We start from the raw sequence: 21,262 nt of genomic DNA on the forward strand, positions 1-21,262 counted from the left end.
TGGATGTATAAAAAGGAAATAAAATGAAAAAAGAGAATTTTAAATTAAGGATTTTTAAAAGATGAAAATTGTTTTCATGCAAAGAAGACACAGTGCTCCAAATAACAGATGTTTTTTACCTAATAAAACCAATTGCAAAGCTCAAAGTAAACAATCTATTAAAAATTATTAAAAACTGGAGGCGAATGTGTAAATCTTCAGAAGCTTCTTAGCAAAGTGTCAAATTGCTGCAGTTGTCCCTTCTACCACTAAATACAAATTAATACCTTAATAATTCAATCTTCTTTAATGAATAGCTTCTAGAGAAAATTGTGTAAATTTTTGAATAATTCCTACTGCACTGTTGTCCGATAATATGTTTAAATTTATGTCTATGAACTTACTGTATGACACCACACAGAAAATGAGGCACAATTACAATAGCAGACTTTTTCTCTGCATTTGTAAAGACCTACAATAACTCAGCATCAGTCCATAAGCAGAAGAAAATGTGAATCGGTCATTGTTAATTTGCGGCAAGAAATGACTATAAATGTAAATGTAGCATTTAAAAGCCCAAAGGACATATTCATCATTGTACAGTAAATACATGCACTTGTACTCCACAGATCAACAACAAAGATGCAACACAAAAATGAATAACTTCAGACTTAAGCTCTGAACAATATTCCAATGTGCAAAAAAAGGAAAGGGTTGCTGTAGCTTCTCTTATTTAATTTACAGTATTCTTGCACTGGTCTCCTATGGAACAGCTAAATGTATTTGCTCTATTATCTCAGATTAGTTTTTGCAGCTGCTTTCTTTTTCATTGTTCTACCTGTTTGGTATTTCTAAAGAAAAGGGGATAATGAAGAGCTACTGTACCAAGCTTCATCCCTGTAAACATTTTTTAATCACGGGTTTAAAAGATCTTTGCCGCTCACTATATGTTGAGTTGTGGTTAATGCTGATGCTTCACAGCTCCGGGGTCCTGTGGATGCGTCTATGGAACTTGAATGTTCCTTGCGTGTTTGAGTGGATTACCTCCCACATTCTAACTACAAGCTGGTTAACTTTGACTGGCTACTCTAAATTCCTTTTGTGTTCTGCGTTTTGGCAGTTTACTTCACAACACCCACCCACCACTATCAAAGCATGACAAAGCTATCCGTTTTCCTCTTGGTTCATATAATTTCCATGCCATTTCTATCTCAAGTTTCGAAAAGATCTTTTTCTCTGTGTCAAGTCAGTTATAATCCATACACTTCAAGAGTGAAGGGATGTTCAGTATTGCTAGTGTCCTTCCAGCTTCCTGTTATCAGAGACAAAACAGTGAATTTTCCACACTTGCACACACTTTCCACACTTGTGGAAATACCTTGAACTGATAAAAATAAATTAGCAGTTGCAGCTAAGATACCACTTAAGTGCTATCATAATGCAAACTTGAACCACTGTTCATTAGAAGAGGGATGCAGAAGACACTTTTTAAAATGTCCAAAAATACATCTTAAAGTCTGAAGTCTAGTGTAAATCATAGAATCTGGGTGAAGAAATCAAGTTTGGTTTTAAAGGAAAGCTCTGACCATACAAAAAGACCTGTCTTGATAAATCAATCTGCGCTATGAAGGCAAATGCTCACAGAAGGTACAGGAGTTTGAAAATAACATTTTTATGTGTAACTTCATATTAAAGAAGTTTTCAGGGAGCGTCTATTACTTTGATAAAAAAGAACGCAATTTCACTAAGCTCTTGTTACAGCCAAAAGTCTATTCATTTTTTTCAGAAACTGCAGTCAATTTAATTTAATTTTGCTTGGGCAAAAGCTAAATTAAATTTTGAGGGCTGTATTCATTTCAAAGATCAAGAAGTATGGACAGCCATAGTAATCTGTGATAAACAATAATATTGTGATTAATTCTGGACTGTTTTAAAAGCCTGGGACAGGTATAATCCACAGTATATATCCAATGTATTTTTTAAATTCCCCTTTTCTGTCCTGTACAGTATATATTATATAATCTGAGAGGATATAACAAGGCAATACATAAGTATAGCAAACAATAGCATTTGTTGTTTTGTCTTTAGACTTGAACGGAGACGACTAAGAAACCTGACACAAGTATTCAAAATCCTTCTAAGCACTGATTTGGTTATAAGTAACTATAAGATTAGTTTAGGTTGTTGGGAACATTCTACACACTTAGTTGATTTTGTATTAGTAACACTAGTTTAGTACGGGTGAGTGCCGTTTGTCTTGTATGGTTTTGGATAGTCAGTGGAGGTTAGCTAGGGTATTTGAAGACACCAAAGACCGTGTGTTTCGGGTTTTTTTTGTAGTCAGTTTAGCTTTGACTCACTTTCCTAGCCAGCTCCATTTTGTTTGTTATTTTCTTTTCTTTGGCACCATTCTAGTTCCCTTACCCTGTGTGTTATCGTGTCTTACCAGTCACTTATTCAACTTAAAATCATCACTTTTGCACCCACCCTTGTTATCACACTTTCTAGTACCTCACCAGAACCCACCTGCTTCCAAAAATTATCTTAAATGTTACATCCCTTTACCCCTAGACACTTGGGGTCATAACACTACCCAAACAATGAAATACTTTATGTACAGTAGCTTCTGTGATATAACCTGTAATCTTTTTATTTAAAATTTATTTTGCAGATGAAGTTCCATGATCTTGAAAATACTTACCAATGAAAAAAAAAGACATAGATTTGTTAGCTGGCATTATTGTAGGCCACCCTACAGGCTACAAGTCTAAAATCATGATTTCACTGACTTAACAGCAGCTGACTTTACAGCATACAGTTCAATCACACTCCATAACTGCTTCAGACCCTAGACATTTAAATTACTCACCACCTTGCTGCATTAAAACTATTGCTCTAGTCATTAATAAACCAAGCCATTTAATATTACAAAAGTCTAGGTATATGGTCATGAATAATAAAATTTGCTAGGCTCTAGGAAAGGTCTTATACCCTCATTTTGCCTTTGCTCCATTTTCATTTCATTTTATTATCTCTGAATTCCGTTTTTACTTCATCATATTTGTATTCCTTTTCATTTGTGTCATAAAAACAAGTGTAAAGCATCTTGCCACACAACAAGATTTGCAACCAAAAAAGAAATAAATCCTCAACAATAAACATACATGGTACACACTTAATTTTTCTTCTTGTGAACATTTTATACAGTGATCCTTATCATAATACTGTGGGTTGAGCACTGGGAATAGTACATTTGCAGATTGTGGCTTATAAAATTGGTCAACACATTAGAGCACAAAAGAGGGGCATAACAATGTAAAGGCATAACTCATGTGGCTTTACAGTCATTTAAAGTGTCAGCACTTTTTCATCATTGATAGCTTAAAAGATGTTTAACAGTTTCAGGGTCTTCAGGTCTTTCCATTAACAGGGCTGTTGGCTGCCAGAACATTCAGCTGTACACTAGATTTAAACCCTGATGAAAACCCTCTTTACCATACTTTAAGGACTAATTGGCCTATAAGAGGCATTTAGATGTTGGATTCCAATGTATTACACAGCACAGAATAGAAAACATTTGCACCAAACATGTTGTCTAATTAAAACATATACTGTAATGTCTGTAATTTTGCAGCAGGCATAAGTTTAATAGCAGTCAAGTATAAGCATTTTGCAGAATGACAGTCCAAAGAACAGGGCATCAACAGGAAATAATAAAAATGGCCTTCATTCCAATAACTGCATTAATAATAAAGAAGAATGGTGTGCAGTATTTTTTTTACATATTTTCTGTTTTCTACTATATTTTATCTGCCTGATTCTTTATTTTCCATACGGACAATATCCAATATTATCTATTGAGATGTAAATCATTACAGCTCATGGTTAACAATTTACTGAGGACAATTCATATGTGCTAAATAAGAAGTGAAATACTGTAGGTTCTGAATGTGCTGGTGTGTCTGAAAGAAACTTGTTTGTCTAAGCCAAATTCAAACTCCAGTTAATTGGAGTCCACTTAATTATTTGACTGCATAATGGTATACTGTCACACTGCCATTGATTCATTATGTTATGCAGATGCCATATTTTGCCTAAAAAACATGCTATTTGAACATATAAAATCACGTTGTTTATAAAACATATGAATTTCATACAGTACCTAGTGAGTTTTATTCCTCCAAATAAAACAAGTGAAGAGCTCTTCCCTGACGTTTTTCTACTATCGGGCCAATTTTCTTTACATAAAGGCTTCACCTGCTTAAAAACTCCTCTGGCCTGCTTCTTCACTGCCTCTCCATGAGCTTATTTGCCACAAGACTGTATACACCTCAAAGCAACAAAATCTACAGGGATACACAGAAAATGAGTCTCCGAAGAAAACAACTGACTATCTCCTCTCCAAGGAAACCTCACAGCCGTCTGATTAAATTGTCTCACTGTTCTACGGGTTGCTTCCAAACTAACCCATTAGCACAATGCAGTGGGGCTGGTTATAGGAATTGCAGATATGTTGTGTGGCGGTATCGCTGTTTAGGAGGACAAAAATAACATGAATTTGGATAAAAAATGAACTTTTATTGATTGGGCCCTACATTTTCATATGGTGAAGCAAATCTATGTACTTTTTGTTCTGTATGGTTCAGCTTCACATGGTTCAGCCTACCCCTCTATAGTATACTGTAGCATAGAAAATCAAGTATAGCAGAAATTCCTATTTGAGTTAAGGTCTATGATTTGAAACAAAGAGGTTTCAGTACATCCCAGTCCTGTTGTCATGGAAAATTTAATTCATAACTTGTCATTCAAAAGAAATCAATATAAATAATGTTTAATTACAGTATGGTAATTATGTTAATTATGATAGAGTACTTTATGTGACAAGCACTGCACTGCTTAGTACTTTTTTAAAGGCCTAACAGAACATAAAAGGTTGTAGGAAATACTTGTCCTTGGCATTTAGTGTTGCCATGTAATGTGATTTGGTACTCCTCTAATGGCTTCATCCAATTGTTTGTGTGGAAACAATTCCAGTTCCTATTTGTTGATAGGGTAGATTATATTCCAGTATACGATCATTGTTTGCACTTTTAGCAAGCAGAAAATAGACTATTAAATATTATTTTAGTGGAATAACTAAACCATTAATTTGCAAGATATCCATTCTTCCATCCATTTTCAAACCACTTTATTTATTACTAGGTCTCAGAGGCCTGGAGACCCTGGCAAACACAGAGAAAAACACACTCACACCAGAGCCAATTTACTCAGAAGCCAATTAAACTACCAGTATGTCTTTGGACTGTGGGGGGAAACCAGAGTACACAGAGGAAACCCATGTGAATATGAGGAAAGCTTACAAACTCCACACAGACAGCAGCCTGGGAAATTGAACCCAGGGCCCCAACACTGTGAGGCAACAGTGCTAACCACTGCACTTCCCTGTGAGTATTTTACAACATAAAAATTATACTAGCAACTTTTGCTCTTGTGTGGTGTTGCAGATTCTTTTTTTCTGGATTAAATTTGACTACCTTAAAACAGAAAATGTCTCAGCTGTAGTGTATAAAGGTCAGAGTTTCAGTTTACATACTGAGATAATGACACTAAGACATGAAAACAGCACTTTTTTTCTGATTAGAGGTAAGACAGTTACTTTTACAAAGTTTCAGAACATTTTTCAGAATCATCAAAATCTGAAAAGGAATACATTTTGTTCCAGGTACTGTACATTTTGCCACACTGTAAATATTCAGTTTACTGAATACTAAGAGAATACTAAGTTCCCCTGAACAATTTTCAAATTAAGTTACGAAACATGCCAGACTAGAAAAAAAAATAACCTTCATTTAAATCATCCTTAGGAGGACATGTTAGAAAAGACAGCAACTTAGGGAAGCAGAAGCCTGGAAGACAAGAAATAAAACAGCTTAAATAGTGAGGCGACGTGAGAGCTAGACAAGAAGGTGTCAGCTTGTATTTCATGTTCGGAGGAACAGAGGAGGCAGTGTTATCTATCAATGTGAAAAGAAATAAACGACACATTTATTATTCCATAAACGTGCAGCTACCAGAAATCAATAACAATACGAGGCTCAAGGAGTTTATTTATGACCCGCCTGGCTGTGTTTTCCCTGCTAAATGCAAGCTCAGAAGGCTTAGAGGGCCTCGGCGATTGCAGATATAATAGATTAGAAATGGAAGTTTAAATTGTGAGCCGCGCACCTTTGGCCACGCTAGAGTCTTTGAAATAGGCTGGCAAATGAAAGTGTTGCAGGCTTTGAAAAAGCTTTGCAGTCTGCGCTGATGGAAATGCGTGGCTCTAGTTGGGGAAGCCCGTTTGCATTCCTTTAGAGTTTATAGGAATAGCTCATGAAATTACTTGGTCATTTCTTCCCTCTCGCTTGTCTAATGTGGATATTAGCTTGAAAAGCAATGCAACCAAAAAAGGAACATTACAGTACTCTCTTGTTAATGGAGTCCATTCCATTCGCATATTCTGTGCTGAAAAGAAATGCAGGCAGCATTTCTCTCTGCTGCAGCATGGGATCATGCCATTTTGTGTTAGGCATGTATGCAGAACATGGACATATATAGTATGTGCCTGTTCTGACTGTTGTAGCCAGCCAGGAAAAATAAAATCAATGATAACCGTGACGTCCCAGTCAAAGCTGTGTGATAAAACAGTCAGGTAAGGCTTGCAGGGCTCAACAGTTCTCCAATATTACATTCAATATGTAAAAGAGGTGAGGTGATACGATTGCTCAGAGGTTAGTATTGTTTCCTTGCAACGATTCTAGACCTGGGGTGCTATCTGCGTGGCTTTTGTATAGTTTTGCTGTGTTTGCATGGGTTTTCACCTACAAACCATAGACATAATGGTACAAGTAGGTTAATTGACTTCTGGGAAAAATGACCCTGGTGTGAGTGTGTGTGTGTGTCTGTGTCTGCCCTGGACTCGTGTCGCATTCAGTGTGTATCCTGCCTTGTGCCTGTCAGGAAACCAATTGGTAGAATAGGAGGATCCTTATGTGTAACCGTGAATCTCGCAGAATGCGGAGTAGCACAGGGACAATCCAAAAGACGTAATCCAGGGGCTTGGTCAAATAGGGAGGCAAAGAGTCCGGTAACGAGGGAAATCCAAAAAGACAATCCAAAAACAAAATCCAAAATGCATGGTCAAAAGGCAGGAAAAAAATTAGGTACCAGGAAATCAGTCAAAAGGTTTAGAAACACACACAAGAGAGTTCTACTGGAGGCTTCTCAATAGTGAGCAAGGGTTGGTGTGTGAGGGAACTTTAAATACTGAAAGGAAAGGGATGCCATTGGATAATTGGTTTGGGAGTGAGAATTTGTGGAATCTGGTGTATGTGGGAATGTGATGGGTTCAATTAGGAATGAGATTGTGAAACAGTGGGTTTGGGAATGCAACGGCGTTTGCGAGGGAGAGTGTGGGGCGTGACAGGAATGGAACGGCATTTGCGAGGGAGAGTGTGGGGCGTGACAGTGCCCTTGCCAGGATAAACTCCAGCTATCCTGCAACCCTGAACTGGATAAAGTGGATAGGAAATGGATAGCTATAAAAGACGGGGTAGTTAGATATTGACATTAGATAACAATCATTTCATCTTTCTCCCTCACCCATAGATTGTAACCATGATTAAGAGTAAGGAATATGTTTCCATATTTGAAAGAAAATTCTAATGAAAGTAAACACCAAAATTAAAAACATGCTCCATTTGCCTTCTTTGCGTTAGTTGTTAAACAGTATTCAACTAAACTAAAACAAATGCAAAACCCTGAGCTGTTATCTGTGATCTCTTATGACAAGCTTCTTCTCAAGCAGAAATCTGTGGTCAATAACAGCTTTTAGTTTCCTGATGGATGTTTGAGACGTAGCCTTCACAGTGCTCTCACATACTGTAAGTTAATGCAGATTATACTGAGGGAACAAAGGTCTGGAGAAGAATAACATTAATGAAGAACATTAAAAGTATTTTGGTACAGAGCTACAGAGTACAAAGTGTTTATGGGTTACGCAGCCAATCCTCTCGAATCTGTTGAGATGTTTATCCTTAGTAAAGACAAAAAACATTAAAATCATTAAAAAAAAAGAATAACCAAGAGCTGCTCTGTTTGTTTTTTGTTGTGGGCAAACATGAACTTACCAGCAATGAGTTTTGACGGTTGTTGAATGGAACAGGTTCGGTAAAGAAGTCCGTGTTGTGGTCAAGCCGCTGGTGTCCACCATATTGAGCCATGTCAGAATCCAATTTAATTTTATACCTGGAGACAACAGGTTAAGGAACAGCTGATCCAAAGACAAAACATTTCAGGGCAAACCCATGTGCTTCAGAAGTTTCTAAGTAACCACATTTTAAATGTGATTGAGTCAGTTGCAATAAAATGGACAAAAAATGACAAAAATCCAAGGCAAGATCAGCATATTCATTACTAAACATGCCACTAACATGTAGCAGCAAACAAACTGCTTGATATGTACTTCACAATGAAGGAATAAACACATCATTATAATTATATACAATAATGACACACCACTGTATTGCAGTGAAATGGGTGAGAAGAATAAACAATGGCAATTAAAAATGATTTTTTAGAATACAAATGCAATTGAATAAGATTCAATAAATTGAAGCAAAATTAATATTAGAAATCACAGAATAAAGTATATTTTACCCAGAAATTATTGAATAGATCTGTTGTTGTGTTTGAGCATGGTCTCTTTTGTGGTTGATGTTGTGTTGAATACATACAATGTTTAATTGTTGGGCTCGGTATGAATGATTCAGAAATCTAGTATAATAACGTTGTTTAAATCTCAAATCTCAAACTCTGGTAGTTTATAAGTTTTCAGAAAACGACAGTAAGAAAGTCAGTATCCTCAAAGTCCTTCAGAACAAAATATGAGAAAGACAACTTTCTCAGTAGTTGTGCATAAAAGACAACATTGTTTTTCAAATGAGCAGAGCAAGACTATTGATTTTGTTTTAATGTGCTGCCGAAATTTATTGCTGCTTCCTCCCTTTATTTTACCAAACAAATGGCTACAGCCGTATGCAAAAAAGAGCTGACTAAATCAAAGTGATGGTTTACAGATCTTTCATGTTTCCTACAACATAACCTAGTTCTGTCAAGAATGTTTTTCAACTCGCAACTACTGAGCTATAGGTTTGGCGTTTCTGATAACTTTTTTAGTTTCTGCAGCCCAAGAGGGAAAGAATTTGAGATTTACCGTTGTTTGGAAAAGCGAGCCACTGATATGATGCATGCCTCTGAGAAAAAATAACAGCCTTCCCACTCAGAACCTGTCAATACCTCATAATGCTGCAGGCTGTGCTGTTGTCATTTTCTTGGATGGTCTGGCTTTTTTAATAAATGAAAATAGCCCCCCTTCATGAGAGAGGCCGGCACAAGCATTATTATTGGAAATTTGTAACTGGATTATGTGAATATAAAGCAGCGGAAATTTTGTTAAAATGAAAATTGGTAGGTATGTTGCCACAATGGATCCTATCAGAAACAAGTGGGAAAAATAGATCTAGTTAAATACAGTAAGCTAGTTTTCAGGGCAAACTTAATTCAAAACTGTAAAACTGATTTTGGTAGTTATCTTAGTAAATATTATAGCAGTGGAAGTTCTAAACTCTTGTTTACAGACTGTGTTAATGATTTTGGACAACACTTGTTACTCTTGCTCTTTAATGTGTGAATCTACCCTTTGAACTAACCTGAGGTAATGGTAATAGATTATGTTGCCATTTCTGCAGCAGACTGTCACATTAGACAACCAAATGATCCTTCATCATTACCCTCAACATCTGACTTTCTCTTCTCAGCTCTGTAGGTACACATATCCATACTAGTGCCTACTGTATATACAGAATTCATTGTGCCAGAAACAATAATGTTGATTCACAGATTGTAAGATTATGGTAGAACAGACACCCTTAACTCTTTAAATACAGAAACAAGCAGAATCTGTACATGTTTAATCTATTTTAAGTCAGTGAAATAATGCACTCATGTACATGCCACATGTTTAATTCTTATACACAGGTTTATTTGTTTTATGGTTTCTGGTTCAAAATCAAATAGATGTTTAATGGGGCATTTGTAAGTACGAGGCTGCAGTAGAACACATCACTGCAGGTATAGAGGAATGTTTCTAATATAAAATCTATGTTTCTTCTTGAACAAGGGCTGCAGAAACTGCAGAAGAGGTTTGATTTGCATAGAAAAAAACAGAAAGGAAGGAGTTAACTATATTTCCACGTATAAAGGGAAAAGTAAGAATACACATAGGCTTTCCATAGGTTCAGCTCAAAATGTGTTAAATAATATTAAGCATCCTGCACATTGCTCTTGACTGTCTGAACAAACGTATGACAAAGGCATCTGTCAGTTGGACATTTTTCATTACTTTCTAACTATTTTGCTCCTGAGGCAAGTTTCCCCCTCAAGTAATCATTAGCTAAAACATAATTTGCCACCCATTGGGATTGCATTACAGATCACACATTCACAGCAAGCTGACTGAATAACTAAAGGCTCAAAAGTAATGAAACATAAAGACAGAAATAGAGTCTTTAACCCTTTAACTCCAAGTTCTGAGGTAACTTTTGGACAAGTTTCTTTATTTGAAGCCTAGTGTCTGGTCACCCACTGATATTTATTTTCCTACTTAAATGAGTAATGTGTTATCAAGTATTGGATTACAGTTCAGCAATTCTTGCAGGTCTTGTTCTTACTTCCAGAACACTGGTCCATTGAAGCCAATAATTAGATAAATTAAGAGCACAGGTGGAATCAAACCCATAAATATAAGGCCCTTCATCACTGAAGTCATGTACTTTAAATCTCTGAATGCTTTCACAGATATTTTTTGTGGTCTAATAAAAACAGTTTATGTTGATTTAACTTTTTCTCTGCAACTGTGTTGTTTACTGTACGTCACAATCAACACCTCTCTATGTTGATAGAGATTGCTGCTTCAATATCTAAGACAACAGCAAGTGCAATCAAGAGGCCAAATTGATTTAAGCGCTCTTTCATACAGTAAATGTTAAATATCTCTCTAACCGTGAAAGGACTGGGTAGGTTGCTGTTATTGAAAATTTGAGGGTATCTAGCTTTGATGGTGCTTGACCAGTTGTCTCATGACTGGAACTATAGGTCACAGTCAGTTCCTGACATGGTTCCGGCTCAATAAATGGCACCTGGAATGCAGGAATCAACTTGCATAACTGAATGGACCTACTGGATAAGCCATGTGGAAGCCTGATGTACATGAATGTTAACCCATGGTGCCATGGAGCTATGAAACTGTTTTTATAATGCTTGCTGGGTAGTTAATGGTTTAAAAAAAACACTCACAGACAAAGGTGTGGGTTTAAACATACTGTATAAGCTATACAGAGCCTCCCACATGATGTAACTATATATTATTAAGTGATTTCTGTACTGTGCCAATCCAACACAGTACAGAATACATGACAATACATGAACACAAAAAAAAAATTAGAATTCTTACAAGTGTAAAAAAATGGACTTTAGCTCTGAAGTGCCTCAAAATTATTTTCCACCCACAGCTTGTTTAAATTCATTTTATCTTTTTTGTATGCTAGATAAAGGTCGATAAACACATTTGGCTTTTCTTAATCGGAACAAACAGATGATATAGGAGTGTGAGGGGATTAATTGGAGTGCTGCAGGAACAATTACACAGTTTGAGATAAGTGTTCATCAGAGCCTGAGGAAGCAGCTTTACACTTTACAAACACTGGTTATGAAAGCAATACATTACCTTCTTCTCCAACAGTGTTTTAGCCATTTTCCAAGGCCCAAATGGGAGTCATCCAATGTCTACTAATTATTGTCTCTTAAGAAAGTGAAAATTACAAAGACCTAATTAAATATAAAGACCCAATGTGTTCTAGATATTTCCCAAAAGTACCAAAAATATATCACGTGCAGAAATGCGATATGGTACCCCAGGTACCCTAAAGTATTCAGGCATCTGCATTTAAACATAAATTCTCCCTTAAATTTAACCCTTACATATAATACTTTGTCCTGTCCATAACCATTTATTAAAAAGGTTTACAAAAACAAAAAAATATTACAGGGGTCACCTGCAAACCATACTGTACATTAATGCTTCTTTTCTGAAACACAGTTTGGTGAGTGATAGTATAAGATTAATGTACATCTAATAGATGTCTTAGTAAAGAAACATGTACAGTATGCATTAGTTATTCATTAGTGACAACAGGTAATAGGATTTATACTGGGGTTGTTCATTACTTTTAAGAGCAAATGTGTCACTTATAAAGAACAGGTTATAAATAAAGTCCAATGCATTGCTCTGAATAGATAATGATACTGCATTCACACAATGCAGTATAAACACAGCATTTGCTTCAGCTTGTTTCTTTCAAAACATCATGCTCAGAACAGCAGCAATGCTGGTAGATACAACTGTGAAATCAATTAGGCAAAGAGACTGATGAACCACCTTTGCAAACAAGCATACAGGTAAAAGCAGAAGCTTAAATATAGAAGCAATTTCAAGGTCTCCTACTACACAAACCACTCCCAAGAGTTTTACAGGATGAATTTGAGCCTTTTGATGGGAAACTTGAAGCTTTTTTCATTTGTTTTTTTTTTTACCCAGAAGACCAGAATTTGGGGTATTATTTGTCTAGAGTTAATATTATAAGAAGATATGTGGCTCAGTGTAAGAAGTAACAAAAGTAAAAAACAAACAAACATTGGCAATTACTGATGAAATGCTCCTATCTGACCCAGTTAAATGAAAAGGAATCAATCAGGTGCACTGCAAATAAATGTAATGTCTCCATGGGCACTTAGAGAAACAATAATATGCAGGAGATTGAAGAAGTAGTAGTTTACTGAGAAGTTTACTGTGCAATTACCCAATTAATTCTTATTTTATTACATTTAAAATAAACACTGAGGTGGTGGTGGGGGATCCGACATTTTATGGTTTGCTAATTAGAACATTGTTCAATACTCAACTCTACTGTATATCCTGTAAGGTTTACCTTTACTCTGCTTCAGCCTTTAGAAAACTGCAATGTCTAAAAAATAGTATTTTTAAAACAAATTATCTCCCATAGAGATTTCTGAGCCACATCAATACGGTTTTAAAGTTAGGGTCCACCCAGCCACTGTACTGTACTGTATGTTTCCAGCGATAGTTTAGGAGGCCTCCAAGGACAAGAAAAATTGAAAACACTTTCAATAAATGCTGACCTAGTAATGAATTATGGACATTTCCCTGTTTAATTTGCTTTTCACTGCTTGCTTGACTGTTAAAAACTATTAAATTGATATTTAACCTAAGTTACAGGAAACACATTTCTTTTCAAGGAGCTCATATTAACAGCTTTGGACTTAAAATGCAATTTTATCAGCATCTTTAAAGCAACCATTTACTGGAAAGTTTAAGGTTTTCAATGAAAATCAGAAAATCAAGATAGTGTTCAGAACATTACATACCACTGCTAATATTCAAACAGAACATTCCCTCGCAGCACGTTTTCTGTACTTATTTTTTTATATCAACATCGTATCTCACCTTTGCCAGAGTTTGCACAAACACCTTTCCTGACACAACCAAAACTGACAGGCAAAATCAAAAGGTCTATCTGTTCCTGTGCAGGAACGGGCTGAGCTGTGCTTCATAAAAAATAAATAATGAACAGTGGAAACAATCGCTTTCATCTATGTAAGAAGCCTGATCCTTGGAGGAAATTTTGGTTCTGTGTTTATATAAGGCTCCTGAGTATTGAAAAACAACAGTTCATAACAAAAAAAAAAAACATGTAAGAAATAAACATATGCAGTGGTCAAATACACTGGCAAGTGCAATAATTATCTCTTTCCCCTGTAGCCTTGTTGAGTTTAGCTCTCTCATGCTTAGTCTTATGATGACCCTCAAAAAGTCATTCATTTTCATACTGTTGGGAAATTCTACTTGCGTTCGGCTGTCTGCTTTGATATTAATGATTAAAAAGAGCTGCAGCTGCACTCATTGTCTGTGCTGAAGAATGCTGTATTCCGCCTTCTGTTCCTTGAATTGGGAAATACATCTTATTTTCTTTCCTAACAGAAATTTGCCTTTTATTATGGATATTTTGAGGTTTCTCAGCATTGCAAATTGAGAATGAACTCTCTTGGGTCATACGATATGCGGTATGAGGAAAGACTAGAATGAGTTTTGGCATTTGCAAAAAAAGAAGATTTCAGGCCATGTAGTTTTGCTTTTCCCCCCCATTTCATTGCCTCAAGTTTGAAAGCAAGATTCTTACAGAATAATTCACAAATTTATGGGCAATGACCTGCTTTTGGTCTCACATCAAACTAAATACATTTAATACTCATTGAAAGGTATCAGTAAATGTTAAGAGACACTGGCCAGTTTTATCACTCCCTAGCCTAAATGAGTGCCTTCCAAAATTCACGCCTACTAAAGTTTGAATCACGAATGGGAGTTAATCACTTTGGGTGAGATGTAGCTATAGTTGGGACCACACATTTCCAGTCAACTGACAACACTAGTAAGTACAGTACATCTGATTAAGAGATTGTGAAATTCTTTTATTTCACTCCAGATTTTCTGGTATATCTGCACACATTTTCATTTATTCACACTTTCACTAGCAATCAGAGGGTTTAATCTGCAATTTACTATATTTACAAAACTGTTTCCTTTGCATCTCAGACACATATTGATATTACCGCATGTCAAAGCAGTCTCAATGCATATCATAAACATTTGTAGGGACATTATCAAAGTCAAATAGTTAAATTGATCAAACATGATTCTCCCTGCCTCAATCCAATGCCAGCATTTTCCTCTTATTCAGCTTACAAATAAGTATACAAATAGCTCATGCGCTTCATAGAATCCACTGTCTCTACAAATGGTCTCATCCCTTCTATCTCATGAGCACCAGAATAAGGTTTGCAGAGCTCACCAATGGTTATTACGAGGGTTAAACAGTCTTCTAAATTGGCTCAACCTTCCTTTTGAACTTTGGCCTTGGGGTTGATTGCACATAAATTAGTATATTTTATTCATGGTTAAAGACCTTAACCTTGACCATTAAATATCTGATATGTTTTGGCAGATATATTAAAAACTGATTAATCTTACATTGCATAGCAATTTGATCCATTACAAGATTTACAAGCTGAGGTCTTTTATAGGAGGCAACAACAAGGGCTGGATAATTCAAATGTACTATCTTAATTTGAGTAAATAAAGAAATATTCAAAATTAAATACTCAAATACTATTATTAGCTTAATACTAATAGTGTTTTTCTTTGCCAGTAGAAAACACAACTCTATCTGAGGTAATTTTCTTCCCTCTAGTTTTTAACAGTTATTTGATATTTACAATACACAAGCCAAAAAACACCCCTTTTCATTCTGATGTAAATTTTATGATTCTAAAATAAAGATTTAACTGATCCAATATATCTTGACTTAAACAAATAACTGTTTACTCTTGAGGAATCATGGAACACTACAGTGGTGTTTTAAGTTTACATGGAAAACCATAAGTAGAGGACAAGTAGAGGTTCTAAAAAGATAAAATGTGTACCGATCATTGCATGCTTCTCTTTTGATTTTGTTAAAAGATTCTTCATGAGAAGCGGATTACTGCATAGTAACCTAATTTTTTGTCATATACTTTTTCTCATTTAATATTTAAGCATCTGTGCCATGGCTAGTCATAATCTTGGCTCACAGTACTGTACTTTCAGTGCTCCTGTAGTCTTCTATGTGTGCAACGCATACTGTAAGCTACACCAGAGTCAAAGTGTTTATCTGAGGACACTAAGTACAGAATATGTTGTTGATAAACTCTGATAAAAAGCATCTTCCTCAGTCTGCAACAGTATGTATTTCAATTTAGTAAAAATAACCAATTAATCTAATGAACTACTAAAAGTTGAAGGAATCACCAGGTATGGACTAGTTTTACTACATAGGATTAGTATATATTCACATTATATCTCTATATCTGTATTCCTTCTGAATTTTACACATTTGTTGGTGCATAGTTACTTGTCCTACCAGCTACTCCACAAAGAATAACTTCTTAAAAGATTGCTAAAAGCTGAAATGCCAGGAGGTGTAATGGGATAGTGCATTTTTAAAAGCTTGGATTTTTAGCTTTCTGAGACACAAATGTCCCATTCCTTCTAATAAGACTTAAGGAAAACTACTCATAATCCATATTTACTGATACGGTAACATACTGTACAATCATAAACAATATAATAAGGAGAAACAGAAAAATGTAGAACAGGATATGCTGCAAAGTGATAAGGATAAAAACAAGTGCTAAAATGTGGACTGGCAACATGTAATAATAGTACATGACAATCCCAAAACACGACCATTTAAAAAGAACTTCTAAAAAATAGCATAGGGGAAGAAAGAAATTTCTTGGCAAGCCTCTTTTTTAATACACTGATCCCAGGGTAATGGATGGTTCTTGTTTTTTACAATTATTTTTGGCCTACAGATGGCTGATATTGCTGCCTGCAGTTTGTTATTCTGAACAATACAATAATGATGTTTGTAAAAATAGAAGATTATCCCAGAGCCTGTCAATTCTGACCTTTGAAAATAGAAAAAAAAAAAACAATTCCCAAGGACCATTATTAGTTCCACTAATGACCCATGGAATTCATCCAAAGATACAATTACATACCAGGACTAGGATACAGGTTTCTTTCAGAAATTGACTTTTTAAAATTGCCCAGGAGCAATGGTTACTTTTTTATAATGCCAAAATTGGGATTCATTTGAAACCTTTCTTATATTTTCTAAATCCAAGGTAAATGAGTGATAACTGTGTTCTGAAGAAATGTTCAGGACCAAGGAAAAACCGCAGTTCCCAATAACAAATTCCCAGCTCCAGGGTAAAAATATAGGCTTCTAGGGCACATCAGCACACTCCACTATGCACGATTAACCCCAATGCAGCAACCTCTTGTTTTTCTTGGGACAGAGGGGGGGTTCTGATTTCCTCTTCCATATAGCCTGGCAGTTATCTCACAAAACAAGCAAACTGGAGTAAAAATTGAAATACTCTTTTCATGATCACATATCTGGGGATCTTTTGCAACTGATTTGACTTGGAAAAACAGTACACAGACAATGGATTGATCTTAGGTAACAATGGTTTAAATGAAAGGAAGGTAAAACTTCAATAGGCCGGGTTAAAGCAAGGAGAGGAGAACAATACGATGTGTTAACCTGTCACAGCGCAGAGAGGAGAACAATGTATTTGGCTAAAGCAGAAGGAGTTTGTTTAGGTTTGCTCTTTTGATATTCAATTTGCAATAAAGATGGAAAGATACAGTAATGGTGATTTGGTACAGTTAGAGTGAAAACAACAACATACTGCTTGCCTGCCAGCGCTGAAAAGAATATTGCAGTAGAAAAGTCAGAAGAAACAATCCTAGATCATTTGTCATTCTGGAAAGACTCATTAATGCATTCAAGGCACACATGAGAAGAAAACACTTCTTTTGTGTTTTCCCATGTTATTCAGATAAAACACTGTCTCCGTGCCCAGAACTAGTTTGTCTCACATGGCAAAATGTCCCTCAGACTTGCCAATAGTAAGAGTGACACCGTCAAATCAGTGTTTAAACCTGCACAGAGGGGGTCTGACATCTGGTGAGATACACAGTAGAATAGTTTTTAACAAATACAGACCCTATTACAGTGCTCTCCAACATCCAAATCATATATTTCACAGCAAAACTGTGGTATAGCAATGCTGGGTTGAGTAGTGAAAGAGCGCTCAGTGGAGAACTGAGTGGTTCCCCACACAGGAGGAGTTGTGGATTTCAATCAGAATTTCTAACCAAACTTTCCTGTGTCATGTCTGACTTGACTATTCAGAGCTTAAGAAATCGAGCAGCCAGCAGGCCTGCTAGCAAGATGAGGAAAGGCTCTTTGCCATTCACTTTCCAAATTCATCTTTTTTTTACACATCAGCAATGCAGAGATACTTTTTCATTTTTAAAAAAAAATGTGACCAAACAGTGGCTGAAGAAACATGTTTTCATTATGTACTCCAGACATAGAGAAGAGTCAACATAGAGAGAATTGCTTTTGGATGTTTTCTTTATATTTACAGTATTAAAAAGTATGGGGCAATATTATTCCCAGGTATGCAAAAACCAGCAAACAAATCTAAAGAGTAATAAACAGGGATCTCAAAACCAACTTAAGCATCATTAATTCTCTACAGAGTTTTGGATATTTGTTTTAAAACATTCAGCACTGAAAAGTCAAAGTTAGGGAATCCCTCCTTTGTTACTGTGAAAAAACCTTTTTCTTTGCAGTTTAAATTACACTGGAAAAAAACAACTAAAAAAACTAAACTAAAAATACCTCTGTCTTACAGTGCTGAGCCTGCCCAGGACTCATTCTAAAGAAATGAGTCTGTAGAACAGATGCTGTTCCTGAGAGAAGTAAGGAGTTACACAGAACAGTAAGTCAGAATTTGACATACAGGGTCTGTACTGATGTTTTTTTACTAGAGTTAGTATTTAAATAAATAAATAAGCTGTCAATATTCTTTTTTATTCCCTGCAGTAGTACCCAATTCACATTGCACAGCCTTCTCGCCCAAAATATAAATGAGTATTTGCACATCAAATCCCGCCCCCCCGTCTCAGAGAGCCAGGAGACTTAATGTAGCATACACAAAGGCACAAATACAGTTACCCGGAAAGGCATGGCAGATGTTTATGAAAGGAAATAAGAAGCAGGCACTGCTTTAAATATACTTTTTTAACCTTGATACATGGCACTTTGGGACTAGTTTTACTTCTTATTTGCAGTATCAAAATAACCCCTTATGTGATGGATTGGTTCACTAGTTGTGTGCTACACACCACTGGCCCACAATCACGTTGTTGTGTACAGAAATGATCACAGCACCATGCGTTCTAAGCAGAGCATTACTTGAGTTTTAAACAGTTTAACTTGGTGAGTTCATGTTTTGTCTATAAATCAGAAATATTTGCTATGATATTTTGAGGATTACACCTTAATTTTCTTCACAGAAGGCTTGTACACAGGTGTAGGCCTATAATTGAACTAAAAACAACTTTTATGTTACTTTTGCATTGCACTTCATTTGCATTTGTATGTTGGCAAGTCGGGCTAAAAATGGAAAAGCTAATCTTTTCTTGAAAATTGTTAGAGATGAGTAATATTCTCTTTGAGTGAGGCAAATTAATAGGATGTTTAATCCTATCTCACAAGAATTGCCTTTTACGTCTCTATATATTAAATTGAATTCAAGATTCTACTGAAGACAAAAGTGTTCGGTAATCACATATCAGACATTATTGTGAAACAGCCATGCTCCATCTGATCAGGAAAGGGAGGCTGAGCTGATAAACCCCCTTCATACCTTATCCCAAGAGGTACATGAGTCAATAATCTCTGCAGGAAGAAATGATTGATCCAACTTTTTTTCTCAGAGAATGGTAATGCATATCATAAATCTACTGCTACAATCTGAATGACTACCATCTGTAATAGCCATTGTCATTAATATTAGGAGGGTTTAACTTTACTTCTTTTTCTAGAATATGAAAGAATGCATCCAAACTTGAAACTGCAGAATTATTTAGAATAACATTAAAGTCATCAACACTGCCTGATAACAAGTAGACGCTGACCTGACATTAATAGGCACCCGAATGTAAGGTATATATCAAAGAAAGATCTCTTCTGACAGGCAGAGCTTTCATACTGGTATCCAACTGGGATTTCAAATATTCCGACCAGCTGGATAAACTGCAGGATATGAAGAATGTGTCCATTGAGAGCCTGAAAAAGTTTGTGACGGCTGAGTTTGCCTGTCGAAGGTTTAAGTAATATGCATTTCAATGACTTGACTGGTATTTTTAGCACACTGCTATCGTAAATTGGCTTGAGTACATGCAAATGCAGCTACATTTGTTGTAGATTTTTGAAAGACGCTAATGTGTCCTTCTGGTGGTCTGAGAAAACTCTCTAATTCCTAGGAACAATGCCAGTACATTATGCCTAAATATCATAGTGTTATTTCACTCGTCTTTTACTTAAGCATCACATAAACTTGTTGGCATTTTACAAAATCGTAAAAAAGCTTGATAGAGATGGAAACCAGCTGGCCTTGCTGCTGAAACTGATAGTGTGGGATTGTTCAAGAAACAGTAGGATGATCTTTACATCCATCACTGTTCTTAATGCAATCTTGGGACTCTTAAGAACCTCACAAGTGAAACACATCTGTTTGATGAGTGGCACCAGGGTAAGGTGGGGATCTGTAGGGCAGCGGGAGACTTGCATGAAATCAATGAAAGATGTGCTGCTCCTCCAACCAGTGTTACCTCTCTTGTCCGTTGCTTTGGTGTTGGTAACAGGTCAAATAGCAAAAGGCATGCCTACATTTCTTTACATTACAATCTTCAGTATATGAAATTAAATTGGCCTGGATAATTGTTTTGTAACTGAAATATTTTTGATACCTCTAACAAAGCCCTATTTTATTTTTTTGGGTAAATTCATACATTTTAAAAGGTAGATGCCTGTATGTCTGTTATTTTCAGTATGTTGTGCTTTTTAACAGTTGTCTGCCAGTTAATAGGGATTCTTTTGCTCATGCATCAATGGTGATCTTCCTGCCTGTTCAGATACCCATTTTTCTCAATTTCGTGCACCTTTCTCCATATCCTCTCACAAAAGCTTTGTTATTGTGTGGACATTGCATTATGAAATAGCTCTGCTAGGATTTCAATACACTGCAGTGTGATTACAAACAGCATGCTTAGGGTCAGCCTGGTCTTGGCATATAATTTAAATCTTTTCTTGCCAAAGGAATCATACAGAATCAAATGGTTTCAAAATAGCCTGCTACTGACTATTACATCAATGTGGGTTCTGAGAACGTAGCTGTGTCTGGACAACATTCCCCAAAGCTATTGTCTTCAAGCAACTAGTCAGGTGACTGAGAGCAGCAGCTCATTCCCCCAAGAGATTTCTGAGATATATGGTTCAGACACAGCACCTCTCACAGGGTGTAAAAACCTCTTTCTTTTATTGAAAAAACAATAGTTAATATATAATAGCCTTGTGTATATAAGTATGGATTTCATAATAATCATACAGATAGTATCACACTGCATCATCTCCATAATCTTGAGTTA

General features: G+C 36.0%; 1 protein-coding gene across 1 annotated transcript in view; it reads right to left on the bottom strand.

Moving 5' to 3' along the window:
* The window catches only part of LOC148658417 (1,4-alpha-glucan-branching enzyme-like), a 377,056-nt gene that overhangs the window by 24,061 nt on the left and 331,733 nt on the right, over positions 1 to 21,262 (bottom strand). The window contains exon 15 of the mRNA XM_088639572.1: positions 8,148 to 8,265. Coding sequence (XP_088495698.1) covers positions 8,148 to 8,265 — 118 coding nt within the window. The remainder of the gene's footprint in view (positions 1 to 8,147; positions 8,266 to 21,262) is intronic.

The sequence above is a fragment of the Lepisosteus platostomus genome, chromosome 7 (assembly GCF_059453375.1).
Source record: "Lepisosteus platostomus isolate fLepPlt1 chromosome 7, fLepPlt1.hap1, whole genome shotgun sequence".
NCBI classification, from domain to species: domain Eukaryota; kingdom Metazoa; phylum Chordata; class Actinopteri; order Semionotiformes; family Lepisosteidae; genus Lepisosteus; species Lepisosteus platostomus.